Source organism: Zootoca vivipara, chromosome 6 (assembly GCF_965207765.1).
Source record: "Zootoca vivipara chromosome 6, rZooViv2.hap1.1, whole genome shotgun sequence".
Lineage (NCBI taxonomy): Eukaryota > Metazoa > Chordata > Lepidosauria > Squamata > Lacertidae > Zootoca > Zootoca vivipara.
The window spans coordinates 56,799,847-56,819,492 of NC_142589.1; the positions used below are offsets into that span (position 1 = coordinate 56,799,847).

Consider the following 19,646-nt stretch of genomic DNA (forward strand, 5'->3'; position numbering starts at 1 on the left):
AACCAGCTTGCTATGAATCTAGGAATCAGGAGTCACTGGTTTGAGTAAAATTTGTTGCAAGTTTTGCCTCAGGGTGAGCAGACTGTATTCATCATCAAACGAGAGACACTCTGTAAGCTGAAAGATGATTCAGGCCATTGTCAGGATATACAATTAAAAAAATTAAAACCATCCTGCCTTCCCTGAGTTCAATTCTCCAGATTTCCATCTTAGTTTTCCAAAGTCCTCATGAAAATTCAGCAGTATCTTAGTGCTAATTTCTCCTAACATACACTTCTTTGTTTTGTTTTCTTGATATATGAATTTTTAATGCACACTTGACTCTAGTAAATGAATTCTTGCACTTATTACTTCGCTGGAGAATGGCATTGCAAAATTCAGAGAGCTGTGAATTTTACAGAATGGCTGTGTTTCCATTTGCTTATTGTTGTGAAAAGTGCAAATTAGGTAGGTTTGCCTTCAAACGTGAACTGAATTGAATGTTTCCCCAATCCTTAACCCACAGTAGGTGTAACAAATTGCTTTTTTGGCAATGGGAGATACTTAAATCTGAGGCCAACATTCTATTTTCTGGACAACAGTAAGCAATACTATTGATGGACCAGTGTGTTTCCTCCGCAGCCACCTATTCCCCACCATTTTACCCTTGGATGTCTTTTTTCTCCTTTGCTACTTTATTTTCAGGAATAAGATTAACACTTACATTTCTAGAATGACGCTCCAGGATGGAGAACCTTGCCAGGATATATAGCTATTTAAACATGCTACAGAAGCCAATATCTCCCCTTTCTCCCAGATAATTTTTGGTGAGGTTCCCGCTGACCCCGTTTCCATCTTGGTTTAACAAGGATCCATTAGCTGTACTTTCTTCCAGACAAGCTGGCTGTAAAACTACATCCAGTTTGCAAGTATGTTGCACATAATTTCATCACCTAATTGGCAGCCCTCTAATTGCTGCTTTCCTCTACAAATTTCTCATTCTGTGCTCCAACTCAAAAATGCTTTCAAGGCAGGCTGCATCACCACTACACTCCTCACTGCCTTGCACACAGCTGGTTCAATTAGCAGCAGGCTACCCTCAAGGGAAAGCTCCCAGCAGGTTACATGTGATGCTTTCTGTAATTTTGCTATTCACACTAGAGCTGAAGGAGGGGCCATGTTTCACAAACACGCTGCTCACTGCTGCGTGCCCTCCTCTTTTGCAGAACAGTGCAAAGCTGTTTGTAAGTATAGTGGAAGATATGTATATATTTGGTCCAAGGGTTACACTCCCTCAAGGACATCCTCCCAGAGGCCTCATGTCAGCAGTGGGTGGGTGCAGAAGAGGTGGAATGATAGGCATGTACAGTCCAACTAAGTTTTACTCAACAGAAACCCATTGAAATTAATGAACATGACCAAGTTAGGTCCATTAATTTCAATGGGTCTCTATTGAGTAGAACTTAGCTGAATACCACCCTAAGTCTCCATCATTCATTCAGACAAGCAAGAGGCATGATCACAGTTCAGCCAGGCAAAATCATTCCAGGATAGTGCAGTGCAGGATCGCAAGGGTGTGAAGCCAGGGAATGGAGGATGTTGGACTGGGAAGGGATGTGGCCTGGGAAGAGTCCCACAGGGAACATAGAGCCCTAGAGAGCCACATCTGGTTCCAAGACCGAAGGGTGGCCACACCTGTGCTAAGGCAACTGGACTAGCATGCTTTCACCCCAATCCAGTCACACAAAATTGACTCCTTTGAGCAGAATGTGGATGTACATTTGAATGGGCATCCCAAGGATGGTGTCTGCATCTTGATTTGCATCTCCAACCCAGAGCTAGTCCACATATAAATAAGTACAAGCAGAGTTGGATGAGGCTGAAAGTCTTGAAGCTTGATGAAACAGGGAACACCAGTATTGATGATGAGACAGTGTGGATGCATTCTCCTCCCCCACATCTACACACAGAGCAAGGACAATGGGGTGGACCTCATTTGCACTTAGCAGCATCAAAACTATTCTGATTGGCTGCATGGTACTTTTATCATTGTGATCAATATATGATCCCTGATTGCATGGTTCAGCATCATGCCTAGTTTTGGGCAAAGCCCTTTTAAGCCAGAACAATGAGGACTAACTGGAATTGGGTTTAGAGACTTGTTCTCTGTTGCTGCCCCAGAGGGCAAGACTAGATCTAGTGGTCTTAAATTAAGGGAGGGTAGATTTTGGTTGAGCATTAGGCAGCATCTCTTTATGGTAAGGGCATTCCAGCAATGAGGCCAAGGGTGGATGGGCTTTCCCTTGCTGGAGGTGGCTGGAAACTTTCTGCAGTAAAAGGTTGGACTGCATGGGCAACTCTATGGTTCTATTACAGGTAGGTAGCCGTGTTGGTCTGGGTCGAAGTAAAATAAAAAAATTCCTTCAGTAGCACCTTAAAGACCAACTAAGTTTTTATTTTGGTATGAGCTTTCGTGTGCATGCACACTTTATTCTATGGTTCTATGACCGACTGGATAGAATTCCTTGTGGCGGTGGTTGCATCACATCCACAGTCTTTGCAAACTATGGGCTGTATCCAACCAAGTTCTACTCAAGAGTAGTCCCATGTCAGTCATGTTCATTAATTTCAATGAGTCTACTCTGAGTAGGACTAACACTGGCTACAATTTTATGACTACACACAAGCATGGAAAAGCACACGAAACAGTGGAAGGATGATAAACATGTTTGTGCCCACCTGCACCTGAACAACAACTTTAAGAGCCAAAACTTAAACTCAAAACAATGCATAGCAGCACTAATTCTCGCCCCCCCCTGCGCTGGGTAGGAAGGATGTGTGATTTCTGAAGTCTCACAGCAAGATGAAAAACCCATTTATGTTTCAAGCTGTGCTATTTTGCAAATAATTCTACAGAAGTTGTTGGTCAACATGTTGTTTGTTTCGTTAGATTTGTGTGGGTGGAAAGGCTATGTCAATTATGTGTAGCATACACTGACAGCCTAGTAGGGGATGGAATAAACCCATATAAGTTGCAAAAAACATTTTAGTTTCTGATCTCCTAGAGGCGATTTTCTTACTCAATTCAGGTGACCAGTTGAGTGGCTATTTATACAGGATGTGGCTTAGTACCTGCTAGCCACACAGAAGGCTCCTGGTGCAAGGTCTAGTTTCTCCACATTGGGCCTGAAACTCTGGAGAACCACAGCCAGTCAAGCATGGACAACACCAAGTTCAGTGCACCAATGGACTGACTCAGTAAAGGCAGCTTTTTATGTACCTTATACTAGTAGTACCGTGTTTCTCATATTATAAGACATGTCTTATATTTATTTTTTCCTCAAAAAAAACACACTATGGCTTATTTTCAAGGGATGTCTTATTTTTTTCCTCCTCCTCCTGCCGTGGCCGGCATTGCTGCTACGCCTATCACTATGTCTTATTTTCGGGGTATGGCTTATATTCCTTGAATGCTTAAAAATCCTGCTATGGCTTATTTTATGGGTATGTCTTAAAATATGAGAAACAGGGTAGCTCTCCGGGGTCTCTAATAGAAGATGCCAGGAAGTGTGGAGATGCCAAGGAATGAACTCCCTGAAAACTTCTGCATACACAGCATAGACTGTACTAGTGAACTAAGGTCCCATTGCTCCCAACAACATTTTCTGCTGTTTACACCAACTCTCAGCACACTCTTTCTCTACCATTATGTTTTCTTTCAATTCTGCACAGAAAGTGGAGCCAGATACCTGGACCAGATTGTCAGCAGCAACAAGCAGCAGCAGCAGCAGGCACATAGAGCAGGTGATCGCCCAAAGTAGGAGGTCAAGATAACCTACCCTATGCTCTGAGAAGCCATCTCCTCTCCACTTATACAGTATAAGTTCTGAGCCTTGTACTTTGCTTTGTTAAACAAGGCTATCTTTGAAAGAAAGCTGGATACTTGGCATCCAACAAACAAATGGACAACAACAACAACAACAACAACAGGCTGCTGTTTGATCATTGGGGATGGAGGAATCTGATAATTTCTATATATGTGAGTTTCTCATTTTTCCACTCTTCAGTTTGCCCCATTTCTGTATCAATTTATGAACTTTTTTTTAAAAGTGGGGGCAGAAATCCTCATAAAAATTCTTATCCACATTATCTTCATCAAAATATACATTTGGGTGCAAAATACTACATTTAGAGCTGGCCTAAAATAGACAATACTGATTTAAATGGACCAACGGTTCAGCTCAGTATAATGGAGCTGCATAGGTTTGCATCCTCAGCTATCAGTGGCTGCTAGCCACAATGTTTACATTCTGCTTCCACTGCTGGAGGCTGTATCCTGCTGGTACCAGCTGCTGGGTATCACAAGGGAGGAGAGTGTTATTGCACTAAGGTTCTGCTGACAAGCTTCCAATGTGCATCTAAGGTTATCCACTGTGAGAACAGGCTGCTGGAATAGACAGGGATTAGATAGGGTGCCTTTGACCTGGCTCTCCTTATGTTAGGGAGGTCTCAGAACTCAGTGATAGAGTACACATTTTGCATTTAGAAGGTCCTAGGTTCAATCCCGAATGCCCATTTAAAGAAACTCAAGTAGCTAGGCTGGGGGAGACTTCTTCCCAAGTCTTTGGCCAGCTCCTACCACTTAGTAAACACATGATGGGAGATCAGTATTACCATGACAAAAGAGAAAGGAACAGAAACATTTTTTATAAAGAAAAGAAAAACACAACCCTAAAATTGTAAGAAACTTTCCCTTAAGAAATGTTGAATTGTGTGGCATAGTCCTCAGCAAACATCCTGACAAGTTCTCTCTCAGTGGTTAATTGTTCCATGTTAAATTTTCTTTTGTCTAGCCTTGTTTCCCATTGTGCTAAGGAACATTATTAGCATAGTCAAACACAAAGCCACTCTTTGATTTTTTAATAGTCACTGAATACTAAAGTGTCACCCTGCAGGTACCTTCCTTTGAATACCTTGCATACATTTGTATGCACTGGAAATCCCCCTTAAACTGTGTATTCTTAGCACCCACCCATTCACTGAGGCCACTGGTTTTCACATGGTGAATGGAGACAGCTGTAGAGTCCATAGGTAGTTCTTCACTGAAAGAAACAGTGATGGCAGGAAGTTGCCCTGAAAAGTCGCTCACCACTTTTCCATTAATGTGTGGTCTGACTCCCCATCTTTAGGAGATGTGGCCAAGAATTTGGAGGAAATATTGGAGAGGGAGAGGGATTTTCCCTCAGAACTAGTCCCAGACATTCCCGCTGTCTTTAAACTCCACTGCAAGAGGAGCCTTTCTTGCCAGAACTACTCTGGCGTTAGAAGCTCATGGTGCCTTCCTTAGATTCTTGCTCAGAAGTCCCAGCAGGAATTCTTGGTCTACTGGAGGCAATGGCTACCAAAACAGCCTAAACTCCATCACTTCAGAAGTGGACCTAATCATCTATGGAGCTGCAATTCAATTTAAGTCTTAGTCTAGTTTTGCTTGCTACTGAAGCAACATTTCAACTCCTGTTTCACAGGGTGCTGTCCAAGGTGCTGCCTGCTTTTCTTAGAACATGATCTCTGCTTTGCATGATGTTGTCTGACTAGAACCTGAACTTAAGACTTGTACATACTTGTACCTAGCACCTTGCCCCATATTGGGCTACATCCTCATCTGGCTGAAACCACTGTCTGGAACGCCACTACTGATGTGCCCCTGTAATGCTGAGGAGCATTTATTTGTTATATTTATATCCTGCCTTTCCTCCAAGTGGCTCAAAGTGGCATACTTAGTTCTTCTCTTCCCATTTTATAATACTGAGTGTGTAGTGTGTTCTAGGTTGCTCTTTTAATTCACACAGCATGATTGTGTGAATAGCCCTGGTTTCTACTGCAGGCAAGTCAATGGGGGGAAAGGGACTCTGAGGGTGGAAAGTTTGGAAGCCACAGACCTAGCTAGCTAACTCTGAAGCTATAAGAATGTAGAAGAAAATACATTACTTTTGCATGAAGTGCATAACACGTAGAATTAGCTTCTAATTGCACTGTCCTGTGTTATGTTTGTAACCCTTGGTTTCACCTGAACAAGAAAACTTCAGAGAAGTTTCAGGAGGGGATTAATCAACATATTAACCTGGATTACCTTCATATGTTGCTTTGAATCCCAGTAAGTTCCTCACACTGTCTGTCTGGAACAGAAGCCACATCTGATGTTGGGTGCTGACAATCAGATCAGGGACTGTTGTGCCTGTTAAACTGTCAACAAAGAAGACAAAGGAATGGTAATAACAACAGTAACATCAACTGAAGACAACAATTTAACTGAATTTTGGGGTGGGAGTTCCTCCTGAGGCAAAAAATAAAATAAAAATAAAAATGCAAGGAGCGAAGATTTTGCTAGGGCAACTGATTTGTCTTGACCACAGATTCCAGCAAACACAGAACCAGAGGTCTCAGGGTCAATAGCTAAGGGGCCAGACTAGGCTCCTGAAACTCTGTTAGATCACACAGCACTAGCACCACAGATTCAGAGCCCCTGGGGCTGAGAAATGTAGTGCTTCCTGACTTACCTCATAGTCCAAGGGTACAGAAAGTGCACCAGGAGGCCAGGGATTGCAGAAGAGGTCCCCATCTGCAGGCCAGAGTGTTAACCCTTTAAGGAATATAGGTGGAAAGGGGTGGAACCTAGAAGAGATGGACTAGAGCAGGCATGTCAAACCTGCGGCCCTCCAGATGTTTTGGACTACAATTCCCATCTTCCCCAACCACTGGTCCTGCTAGCTAGGGATCATGGGAGTTGTAGGCCAAAACATCTGGAGGGCCGCAGGTTTGACATGCCTGGACTAGAGGCTCAGGCTCAAAAAGGCCTCAGTTCACCTTTAGCCTTCAGTGGAGCAAGTTGTTCAATCTGTTGTGCTGCAGCACCTGAACTACCTTGCTGTCCTCCTCTGTTGGGCTCCCTTTCAAGACCAGGATAGGACACAGTTGGGGATGAGGGAGGATGCTCTAGATGGATATTATTTAGTAAGGTTGGCTCAGTTGCCAGAGATTTTTCAGTAAAAGCAAACTGTATCCCTTCTCCTTAGTGTGCATACATGAACTGTGTAGCCAACTCATGAACAAGCAAGACCACCAAGCTTGGCCACTATACACCACTCCCACACTGCTGTGTGCAATATCACAGTAGGAACAGGAAGGTGTGGGTGCTTCCTAACTGCCCTGCTCCTAATCTGTTGAGTCAAGAAAGGCTGTATGGTTTGTGGCAGTGTAGCATGACAATACAGCAACAGCACCTGGGGAGATTCTTATCACATCCTCTTCCCCACTTTGTCTTGCCCCTAAACCTGCCCCCATTTCCACTGGCCTCATCCAAGTAACAGAACTCTCAAAATTGGCAACCCTATGCTTTCCACAAACAAATGCAGTCTTTTCAGAGGGCAGAATATAATTTCCTTGCCAAAGATGGCCTGCATCAATATTTTCAGAAGGTACAGATCATAGTCATCATGGGGAATGTAACCCAATCTAACAAGTTAGGTTAAAATAATACTCAAACCAAACCCACCAGCACCAACCGCCTCTAAGGCTTCACTCCTAATTCCTCTACTCACCTAAGAATAAACCCCATTGAATTCAATAGGACTTACTTCTGAGTGGACATGATTAGGATTGTGCTGTAAGTCCTTAGTTTAAAATACAGGCATCATCTCAAGTATCTTAGACTCTGCTGTCCCTCATTTCTGTGCAAGTCTCTGCCTACAAATGTCCTGAAATCAATCCTTGTCAATTTGGTCATTCCAGAGAAATGTTATGGGATAACTTTCCAAAAGACAAACCTGTGTTGACATAAAAAGAGGAACTCTTAAACATTTGGGATTTTCACTGTTGTGGGAATCAGGGACATCAAACAGATGCATTTCCTATCTCAGTCAGGACCAAAGACCCAGGGATGTTGCTATGCTGCCTGATTCCATGTCAATGGATTCATGATCCGCCAAGAAGCAAACAAAGTAATTCCCAAAGAGTTCACAGAATCATAAATCAAGGGATCATCATCCAATCCCTGGCTTCAAGGTTAGGCTGACTCATCCCACATTAACTAACCTGACACATCTAACAACAAGATAAAGGATGATCAGACTTTAGACTAAAACCCCGCAAAACGAGGGCTGAGGGGAAGACACTAAAGTATGACTCTAGACCAGGCATCCCCAAACTTCAACCCTCCAGATGTTTTGGACTACAATTCCCATCTTCCCCGGCCACTGGTCCTGTTAGCTAGGGGTTATGGGAGTTGTAGGCCAAAACATCTGGAGGGCCACAGTTTGGGGATGCCTGCTCTAGACCCAAGGTGGGAACTAGATGTGTGACTGGTTTGCCCTTGCTTAACTGATCATTTTTTTAAAAAAAAAAGCTGTGGGGTGGATTTGGAACACTGTGTGTGTTAGGGGGTTTAAATGCTTTGTCCCCATATGGAAAACCTCCCCCTTGCACCTGCTAGGTGCAATGAGAAGAAAATACTCATGGAACCATATATAGATGCATTTATCCCTTGTCAAAGTGACAGTGTCTATGCCGGGAGATGAAAGGTTAAATCCCTTTCACCACATGACATGGTCCTGATCCATCTGAACCCCTCCCGACTAGTTGCTGGGTGGGTTTAAAAGAGTCTCACTACATGAGAAACACCACATCATCAACTTTGGTACTGTCTCCAAGTTTTTCTCTCCCCCCCTCCTGCTTGTAGAGTGCCCTACAAGCAGGAAACACAAGCAAAGATTACCCATCTTGGTAAGGTTCATGCCCTTGGAATTCCATAGCATCCATTACTCAGTGAAGCTCTTGCAGTTATAACACAGTGAAGTTTAGGTGGTTAGTCAAAATCTCTGTCTCCCGCCAGGTTTATGGGGAAGCAGATTTGAACCAATTATGTTGCTGCTATCTTGATTGATAATAGTCTGGTTGTTGTTGCACTCCTGTGGATTTTGTAATATATTATTTCGATGTTGTTTTTATGGTAGTCTTGTGATTGCTTGATGGTTGTTTTATTGATTCCAATGCTTTTATATTTGTAGGGTTGGTTTATTGTTCCTTTGGTTTCCTTAACTGGCTCCTGTGCATTGAATTGTGGAAAAGCAGCCTAAACTTTTTAAGAAAAGTAAAAAGAAGGAAAATCTCTCCAATCAATGCAAGCAAAAGTCCCACACTATGTGCAAGTCAAACAGCAGATGCAAGTAAGCCAAGTGTGGAGTAGTTTACAAAGCCTCAGGTTTGGACTGAGGTGACTCACATTTAAATTCCCCAACCCAAAGCACACTGGATAAAGAGCCAGTCACTGTAGCCTGGTCCCAGTTTACATCCTAAAGGTACATGAAGCCACCACCTTGATGAAGCTAAGCAGGTCTGGGTCTGGTTACTGGCTGGAGGGGAAGGCACCTGGGAATGAGTCATGATGCATGCTAACATACCTGGGAACTTGCCTTGATGATTTCGCTCTGTCTCCATGGCTGGAGACAATAATGTTTCCAAATACCAGTTTAAGGAAACCATGAGGAAGAGAGTAGTACTCTTGTGCTAGGGTCTTGTTTGCAAATTTCCGATAGGGCACCGTGAGAACAGGATGTTGGACTAGAGGGGCCAATGGCCTGATCCAGCAGGCTCTTCTGATGTTCTAACATCCAATTCTGGTACAGTTTTCAAACCTCCAGACCAAAAACATTTCTGCCTCATCTAGACAGCTTCAGACTGTCAATATCCCATTTACTGCCTGAAACAGTTTGCTGTTAATTCTACTGGCCCCTGTACTCCACATTTTGACCAACATTTTGTCTGCAAATGAACAACTCCGTGTACAACTCACAGTTCCCAATCTTTGCATGCCTCGCCCCTTGGCTGTGTCAGCAAAACCCCAGCCCTTGCTTCCTTTCACTAGGATCTTCTACTTGGAAAGCCTTTCTAGAATTAACCTGAAGTCTTTTGAATGGCTATTTCATCTTGCCCCTCAATCCGAAGCAGGGTCCTGACTATGCTGCTACAGAACAACAGGGTCCAGATCCTTCTAGTCTTTCTCCCAGCAAAAGCACATACATGTCCCAAGAGGTGCTGGACTCACAGTGGAGCATGAGCCCCTTACAGCGCTTGAGTACTCTTGCACAACAATTGTCAAAAGAAAGATGAGGTGCAGGACCACTGAGGAAGTTATTCCTGGCCAACATGAAATATTCCAATATGAAAGTCCAAGAGGATTTGCTCTGCAACTTCCCTGGACACTTTTCTTACAAGTGCTTCTCACACCATTTAGAAAATGTTGTTTTGTGAAGAGAGCCCCTGAACTCACTTCAGCTTCTGACTTGGGTATCGAAAGGAAAGAGAGTGTGTCTCTAGCACAATCAGGCTCACAGGAACCCAGGGAGCTAAACAACTCCAAGTCAGATCCACCTGGCTCCACAGTGTTCATTGCTAGTTTCAGGAAGTGAGTCTGTCCCAGCTCTACCAGGGGTTGAACCTGGGACCTTTTGCATGAACACACATGTTCTGTTAGGGACGCGGGTGGCGCTGTGGGTTAAACCACAGAGCCTAGGGCTTGCCAATCAGAAGGTCAGCAGTTCGAATCCCTGAGACAGGGTGAGCTTCCGTTGCTTGGTCCCTGCTCCTGCGAACCTAGCAGTTTGAAAGCACGTCAAAGTGCAAGTAGATAAATAGGTACTGCTCTGGTGGGAACGTAAATGGCGTTTCCGTGCGCTGCTCTGGTTTGCCAGAAGCGGCTTAGTCATGCTGGCCACATGACATGGAAGCTGTGCACCGTCTCGGCTCCCACGGCCAATAGAGCAAGATGAGCGCCGCAACCCCAGAGTCAGTCACGACTGGACCTAATGGTCAGGGGTCCCTTTACCTTTACCTTTACATGTTCTGTTACTGAGCTACACCACCTCTCAAGATTCTTTAGATTGTGAGAACTTTTGGTCAGGGTCCTCTTTTCCACCTCCTTATATTCTCTTGTAATTTCTGGGTATACTGACTCTGCTGTAAAAACAGTCTCTTGTCTTAAAGCAACTTATCATGTTAACCTTGGCATGGCTGTGAGGTTCTTTCTAGTGAGAGGAGGCTATAGGTTTGGAAGGTAAATTCAGACCTGACTAAGAAGAATTTTTTGGGGGGGAGGTAGAGTGGCCTGTGCCATTTTGATGCAGAACTGTACTTTTAAATTATCCCCTAGTAAAAACTCCCCGCAAGCCAAAAAAGCAACACCATGAGGAGAAAGGTCCCAGCCCATGCTAGCCTTCTACTGGCAGGGAGGGAGGGGTTTTCTGGTTTGTTTTTTATACAATCACTTTGGGTGAACTGATCTCCCTCACCTGCAGTCTGAACAGTTGTGGCTCATTCTCAGGGCCGGCCCTACGGCCAGGCTGGGTGGCGCAGGGCACCACGGCGCCGGCCCACCAGGGGGGGCGCCGGGCGCTCCGCCACGCAGCAGCGCCCTTGGCAGCAGTGCTGTGCACTAAGCCCGCCCAGCCATCCGCCCGTCGTGCTGGGAAACGGGGCGGCGGGGGGCTCCGGAGGGATCCGCCACACCACGGTGCCAGGGCGCCAGAGGTGCTTAAGACGGCCCTGCTCATTCTACCACCTGAGGACTACCATCTTATTCTTCTGCTGAAAGATGATGTAGCTCAGGCATCCCCAAACTTTGGCCCTCCAGATGTTTTGGACTACAATTCCCATCTGCCCCAACCACTGGTCCTGTTAGCTAGGGATCATGGGAGTTGTAGGCCAAAACATCTGGAGGGCCGCAGTTTGGGGGTGCCTGATGTAGCTGAACCAACCTGAATTTATTTCTGGTTTTAAATGGAGGAAAGCAACTCTGAGATAAATCCTCTGAATCTTGTTTGTGTAAACAATCTAGTAGCCAGTGCAAAATATCAACAGTGGGGCAACAGCTGAAATATGTGCCCCAAACCAGAGTCCAGGACCCAGGCTTTGTTTGAGCCAAGATTCTCCAGGGACCTGTGACCCAGACCTGGAGTTTCTGAAGGAATAACAAATAAGAAGGTGGGGGGGGGAGGGAGAAGAGGATAATGTCCTCTTCTTTGTCCATTTATTGTTTCAGAATATCACTTTGCCCTGAAATCTGATCTACGTGAGGAGAATATTTTGACGGCACATATGAACCCATCAAGATTGCTTTTCAATGCTGAAAGTGGTGGAAATTTGTGGATATTCTAATTCCATGATTAATCTTATGCATTTTACTGGCACGAGCATATGCTCAAGTGTATTGGTAAGGCACCTGATAAGTAAAATAATGTTCATTATTATTATACCTAGAGAGAAAGGATTTTATTCTATTTATTTACTAGCAGTTTTGTACCCGGCAACACTCAGGAATTCTAATAAACCCCAAAATCATTGTGGTTTTGAAATCATGGCAGTTTCACAAAGTTCAGTACTCTACTGATTCAAAATGACATCCAACAGTATACAAACATAGATGAAAACCTGCTCCTTGATCTCAGGAATCATCATGCAAAATTTGGTTACAATATCTTAAGAGATGTCCAAATGCATAACAAGAGACAGTCAAACCACTTTCCAAGTTATATAGTAGATTTAATAAAGATTTCAAAATGTACATATGGCAGGAATGAAGGTGGGGGGAGATGCAAAAGGAGCTAAAAGCTATAGTGAATCTTGCATATAAAGTGCAACAGAGGCTCTGAACGAATTTAATAGAACTTAATTTACTTTGGGTTGCCTTGGGCAAGATAAAGCAACTAACAAATAATAATAATAATAATAATAATAATAATAATAATAATAATAGTCTGCTAGATCAGGCCAATGACCCATCTAGCCCAGCATCTGTTCTCACAGATATGCTCTAAGGGCCACATGTTATGGAACTGAAGAAATCTATGAGATGGACCTTCAAGTTTGGTACATCAGAATAACCCTAGTGGGTGGGTCAGAGCAATCTAGTCCACCATCACACTTCCCATACTGGCCAGCTGGATGCCTTTAGGAAACCCATATGCAGGACATGAAAACAACAGCCCTCTCCCCTTATTGTTCCCCAGCAACTGGTAATACGGAGGCATGGGTGGTGCCTCTGAATCTGGAGGGAACATTTAGTCATTTAGTCATCATGGCTAGTAGCCACTGATAACTTTATCATGCATCCTCTTTTCAGCAGCAAATTCCACTAGTCGGTAGCTGACTGTGAAGGACTGCTTGTCCTGAATGCTGTCCACTTGCCCCACTTTTGATTCACAGCAGCTGGTATTCCAGCATTGAAAGAAGTACGTGGTCATTATTGCTTGTTGCCTTATGCTCCATAAATTTGCCTAATTCTATTTTAAATGCATCTGAATTGGTTGCCAACACTGCATCTTGCAGTACTTCTGGTTGCCCTTTCCTGCACCTTTTTCAGCTCTCTAATTTCCTACAGGAAATGTAAATGGCATGAAAGCTGTCATTTCCTCTGGAGTACCATGATAACCCAACACCTTCAGTGCACTTAGCTAAATCATCTGTTTGCACAGTGTCTGTCTTGACACCTCCAAGTTACAGCAGAATGTCTTCATTTGTCCAAACTTAATTCCCAGCAGAATTTTGCTGCAGGGTCATCTGAACTGGAACTAGTTAACCTGTTGGAAGAAGGAAAATGTTTCCCTCTCCCGGATTCTGTGTCTTGTCCCCATGCCTCTCTCAATGCGTAATTCATTTGTCCATCTGCCCACCCATCTTCAAGTAAAGACCAAGTCTGCTCACTCTTTTGTGCTGAGAGTGAAATCAGTAATGGCATTAGCTTCCCCCATAATTCAGTGCTGGCACAATCTAATGCACTTGTTTTCCCAGGCAGTTAGTGTAATGTGGTTTGAATGATCACTTACTAAATGCATTTATAGCCTCAAGGTCAACTTGAGCTTCTGTTTAGCAGAAGGGGACTGAGGAACACTATGGCGGTGACCTCCATTCATTGACAATTGCTCTAACTCTTCCGTAAGCACCAAGAGGAATTCAACGTGACTGGTAGAAACAGGAACTCTGTGAAAAGGCTTATTTGGTTTCTATCCTCCACTTAAGTGTAGAAAGTTCTTTAAACTGTCTGTTGTTCCAAGCACAGCTTTGTTTTATTTGTTATAGTTTTGCATACTTTAGAACTTGAATTGCTTTTATTGCTTAGAGTTATGTTAAGCCACATAGATCAAAGGATGAAACAGGATGCAAATAACTAGACGCAAAACCTTTGATGAGCAATTTGCAATTGGGAGCTGGGGAAAACTCTTCCACAGCTCCAAAGATGGCCAAGATGCTTTTTTGAAAATGCCCTGTGTTTCCTCAGTATTGATTGGTGGAGTGTGTTCGATTTGACATCGTTTGTGCCAGTGTTTCCCCTCCTTTTAGAAGTGACAGCCAATGAAGCTGAAGGGGAGAAGAAAATGGTAACTTTATGATGTCAGAACAAACTTCTTTTCATCAACACATTACCAGGGACACACTTTTCAGAAGCATTCCTGCTTTTCCATGTAATATGGAATTTGGGTTCAAGACCCTAAAATGTTCAGTACTTCCCCATCTATTGAGGCTGTTATATTTGGGGCAAGTGAGTGGGGGAATCCATTTTGCCTTGTCTCTAGCTGCAATCACTCACAATTATATCAAAACATTTCCACAACAACCCATGCCACCAAATCCTACACATGTACTAGGCACCCCAGTGGCTACATTAACTATTCCAATAGCTGCCTTCGGAAAATGACAACTGAATAGCTCCAAACCAGAACCACCAAATGTCTCTCCAACTCCTTTCAACCCTTCCTCAAAACCCACTTCAGAACTTGATGGTGGGGGTAGGGTGGGGAGGGAAGACTGCCACTGTTGACTCTGACTTGCCTCCAGTTCATGGCACACCAAATGCAGGGTTCAGCTTGATAAATGGCTACCCATTTCCCTTTCTACCCTGTACCACCAGCTGTGTAAATGGAAGAAGCCACCATCTTCCCATTTCTTCTTGGTTCTCTCAACCCAGAGTATGTGGCCATGGCCACTGCTCTGTCTATTTCCCCAAGACAGACGTTTCAAACACTATGAATGCCCCACGTCACATATATCAAGATAATATCAAGCCCATTGGGAAAGGCAGTAGCTCAGGGAACAGCACATGCTTCACATGTGAAAGTTTCCAGAGTTAATCCTCAATATCTGCAGGAAGGGCTGGAAAACACCCTTGTTTGAAGCCCTGGATAGCTGTTGCCAATCAGTGCAGGCAATGCTGAACTAGATGGACCAAGTATAAGGCAGCTTCCTATGCATACAGGCTTTCAAGATACTGAAAATTAATAGGTGATACAGAACAGGCAGCCACCCGGACTCATTGGTGTGGGTCTCTGGAGAGACCTGTGGCATCTCAGCAGAGGAAGTGGTTACAGAGCTGAGGCAGAATAAGTGGTGTAAGCTACCATTTCTGCAAGGCTTGCAAAACAAATATATTCTTGCTGTAGAGAACAAGCTTTTTAGTCTAGGTCCATTATCACTTGCTACCTGCCTGAGACCCTTGCCACAATCCAATAGCAGCAACTCTCTCCCAACCAACTGACCATTCCAGTAACACATATTTGTTTCTCTGTTCCAGCCATCCCAGCAAATTATTTAGTATACAAAAGTGAGCATGTGCATTCTGCCAAAGAAGTCTAAACTGCCTACAGTGATGTAGACATGCACACTCCAGCAAAACCCAACCAGAATCACATGAAGAAAAGCCTACTTACACATAGAGCACACTCTTCTGGTCTCCGACCTGACCACCGTCCCCCACAGTTAGCGTATCATAACCTCTCTCCAAGTCGAATTCTTCAAAGTTGAGTTTGATGACCTACCAAAGACACATGGTGTTAGAACAAATGGTTGAAATGTCAGGGAGGAACCAGGTTAACAGAAGGATTGGATTGAACAAACTGGGGCTAATATGGAGTAGCGACTAGCATGCTGAGCTGGGCTGCATTATACCAAGGTTCATATTCCCACTGAGCCATAAAGGAAAGTGGGTGGGCCTTGGAAAGCAACAATCTTTCAGTCTGTCCCACTTCTAAAGGTTGTTGCAACACTGAACATCTGGGGTAACAACCAGTGTTATAGAAGTGATGCAATGAATGATCAGGAAGCCAACTTCAGTGATTCTACCCCCAACTATATTCAAGCTGTGCAATCATCTAAATCAGCCATATTGCTCACAGTTATGAGCATCAGCATGGTGTAGTGCTTACAGCATCAGATGAAAACTGGGTTCAATTTACTACTCAATCATGAAACTTACTGAATAACCATGGGCCAATCAGCCTAACTTACCTCACAGCATTGTTGTGAGGATATATGCTGCCCTGGGCTCCTTGAAGAAAGGGTGAGATTGTTCTCCTTAAAAGCAATCTCAGTGCTTGTGGGTCAACAGAAAAGGGAGCATAAATTAAGCCACTGGGAAAGAAGGTGAGGGATCAGTATCCCCCAAGGATTGTAGAACATATATATATATATATATATATATATATATATATATATATATATATATATAGGAGGAAGCCCCCCACCCCATAAAGCCCTGTGAAGACAGAGCATACTCAGTGCACACTTAGGAAGGCTGAATGTCAAGTGGGGGGAGGGCTGAGAGAGGAGGAGAATGAATTTGCTTGCATCCATGTCAGTTTTTCAGAGGAAGCCAGTGTGGTGTCCTCCAGTTCTTGCTGAGCTACACCTCTCATAATCTGTGACCATTAGCCATTCTGGCTGAGGCTGATGGGAGCTGCAAATCTGTACAGCACCAGGCTGTCTAACCTCCCCTAGATCTTGGAAAATGACAGTGTTTGTTTGACAATACTGCGACTTCGGTACAGCTGACAAAAAAATAGCATCACTGACTGCTTGAAGCAAGTGTAAATCATCGAATCCAAACAGGGTATTCTGGAAGCAGGGACTGGGCACCTTAATCTCTGCACTATCTGGGAAGCTCTCAGGTAGGCTGGCATCAACCTTGTTGCTCTGCATGCCACAACCCTAGAGCCCAGCAGAGACCATGACACCAAGTCAGAGGCTGCAGTGCTACGAGCTAAAGAACCAGATTTAGTCCCTGGTTCTGAGCCTGATGCTGATGATTATGGGACCACTGAACCTGAGGTTGGCTAGTAGGAATCCATTGAACCAGCTCCCACATCACCAAGGAATGAAGAACTGGGACCAGGACTCTCACAGGCACAATCCCTGGGTCTAAGGAGCTAAGTGCCTACCACAGTTTCTTGCCAGTCCAGTGGCAGAGGAAGAATACATCAGGAGGGAGGCCATGGAGCAGAAGTGCCTTTCTGCAGGTAAGGGGGCTTGCCCTTAAGGGACTCAAGGACGAAACCTAGGAAATGTGGGCTGGAGGCAGAGGTTCAAGAGGGGCCAGTTCACTTCTAACCCTTGAAGTAGCTCATTAGGAGCTCTCCTTGGTGCTGACTTGACACCTGATCTTCCATGCTCCATAGGTGCCTCTGCAAGACCAAAATAGGACACCACAGGTCCTATTGGGTCACATGATATACAGAGCCAACTGGCTATTTTTAACTACTGTGTTGAACTTTGTTCCCCAGCCTGACCAACTTGTTAGATGAAGCAGCTGTGCCGGCTAGTCCTGTGCCCTTGCTCCATTTTCGAAGCTGACCTTAATTACACACATGCCCCTGGTTCCTCAGAACTTTGATTTAAAGAAAAGAGAAATAAAAATACGTTTTTAAAAGTGGGAGAAATATGTTTGTGTCTTTTTGGAAGAGAAGGCATGGTGAACACTCATCACAGGATGTTCTTCGGAGTGTGTGACTGTATTTATGGAAATAAGAAAAGTATCATGCAATACACTGTCTAAATCAACCCTCTCCAACCTGATGACCTCCACATCCTGCTGGACTCCAACTCCCATCAGCCCCCAGCAAACATGTCCAATGCTTAAAGATAATGAGAATTGTAGTCCAACACAACTTGAGGGTACAAGGTTGGGGAAAGCTGGTTTATTGGTTTTTGTTGCTTTACTTTGTTGTCTTTATTCAGGATCAGGAACACTGTGCTGGTAGTCCCAGCATTGCTGAAACTCAGCAGATGTGGACTTGATCAGTCCCCTTGAACAGCAGACCCCTGGGAACACCATTTCACATTTATTGATAACCAAGAAAATAGATAAAGGGCAGGAGAAGAAAAACCTTTAGCCCAGATTTGCTCACCACCTGAATGTCTAGGCTGCAAATTGTGTGTGTGTTTTTTTTAAATTATCTTACTGAATGTATGGCCCACCACTTCACTTGCTGTATGTCACTTCGGAAAACACAATCCTGTAAACAGTTTAATCTGGGGATACAGCACAAAATTTAACACCACCATTTAAATAAATGCAGGAGGAAAGAGCTCCACAGTTGCATCAGCATCACCAGCCCAAATTCAGACTTGAAGCCTCTAGGTCTCTGAGCTGGTGACCTCCTCTGTGGGCATCATGTGGAGTCTCAGAGAGGAGGTGGGAGGCCAGCAACTTGCTCCCACAAACTCAATATTTCCATGGTTGACCCACCAAGTTGCATATTTCTGGATGAAAACGCTACACTTCACTGAAAGAGCAACTGTCAATGTGGAAATCAAAACAAACAAAAAATCCAATCCTGCCCAAGTAATAATATATCACTGGAAAAAATGGAAAACAAATATAATGTGGTCCATTTGAATAAAGCACTCCCCACACTCCTCAGCCACCAAGTGAAAGTTCTTACTCTCTTTTCAAAGTGAAGGTAAAAGTGTTTGCAGTTGTACATGGAAGAAAAAGATCCTTCTCAAAGATGACTGTAGCCCATTCATGCATCCAGTTCATATGGGTACCACACATGCCAGGGGAAAGTGTCATGGGATCACACCAGCAAGTCACACTTCACATGCTAGTCGTGCCACTGAATGGTCATACATTCAGTGTGAAAGCCAAAGGCTCCTGTTGCATGAGACCCCTCCCACACTGCTGCCAAACATAAGAACATGGCTGGCACTCATGTCAACCTGCAGGGGGTACAGGGAGTGGGCACATTCTGCCCTCTAGCAAGGAAGAACAGAGTGAGAGCAGCAGACAACATCAGAGCCTGCTTTAGCCGAACCCCCACTTGGGGAAAACTGTACATTATATTTTATTTATTATAGTATTTTTAAATTGTCAAGCGCTTTGGGTTCCATGGTAGAAAGGTGGTATATAAATGCAGCAAACAAATAAATACATACAAATCCACTCCCTGTTTTATGAATTTGGCCCCCAAAGGGGTTTGTCAAATTCTTTTTACTATTCTCCCTACGCTAAGTTGCGTTAAACCTCCACCTAGTATGAACCTGTACTAAAAAAAATTATTATTAAAAAACCATGTAATGATTGAATAATGTAATTAATGCAAAGAACAAAGGGTTGTTAAGTGACACACATCATTAGTTAAAGCAGCCATTCAAGTAAACTACATTTTAACAAGTCTGACCCTAATTAAATAGCTAATTACATTGTAGTACACTGTGGACCATAACCTTGTTGCAGAGACACAAGCTTCTGGAGTCCAAGAATTATTTATGTATTCTTTCCTCCCCCTACCTTTCTACTCTCTTCCTTCCGCTTTTGCTCTTAGTTAAAAATTGAAATTTATTCAATG

The 19,646-nt window shown here is 43.9% G+C and overlaps 1 protein-coding gene across 1 annotated transcript in view; it reads right to left on the reverse strand.

The window, feature by feature from the left end:
* Nucleotides 1-19,646, reverse strand: part of CSMD2 (CUB and Sushi multiple domains 2) — a 354,334-nt gene that overhangs the window by 194,002 nt on the left and 140,686 nt on the right. The window contains exons 9-10 of the mRNA XM_088671318.1: nt 15,732-15,835; nt 6,110-6,222 (exon numbers count right to left, since the gene is read on the reverse strand). Of these exons, the coding sequence (XP_088527444.1) occupies nt 6,110-6,222; nt 15,732-15,835 (217 nt within the window). The remainder of the gene's footprint in view (nt 1-6,109; nt 6,223-15,731; nt 15,836-19,646) is intronic.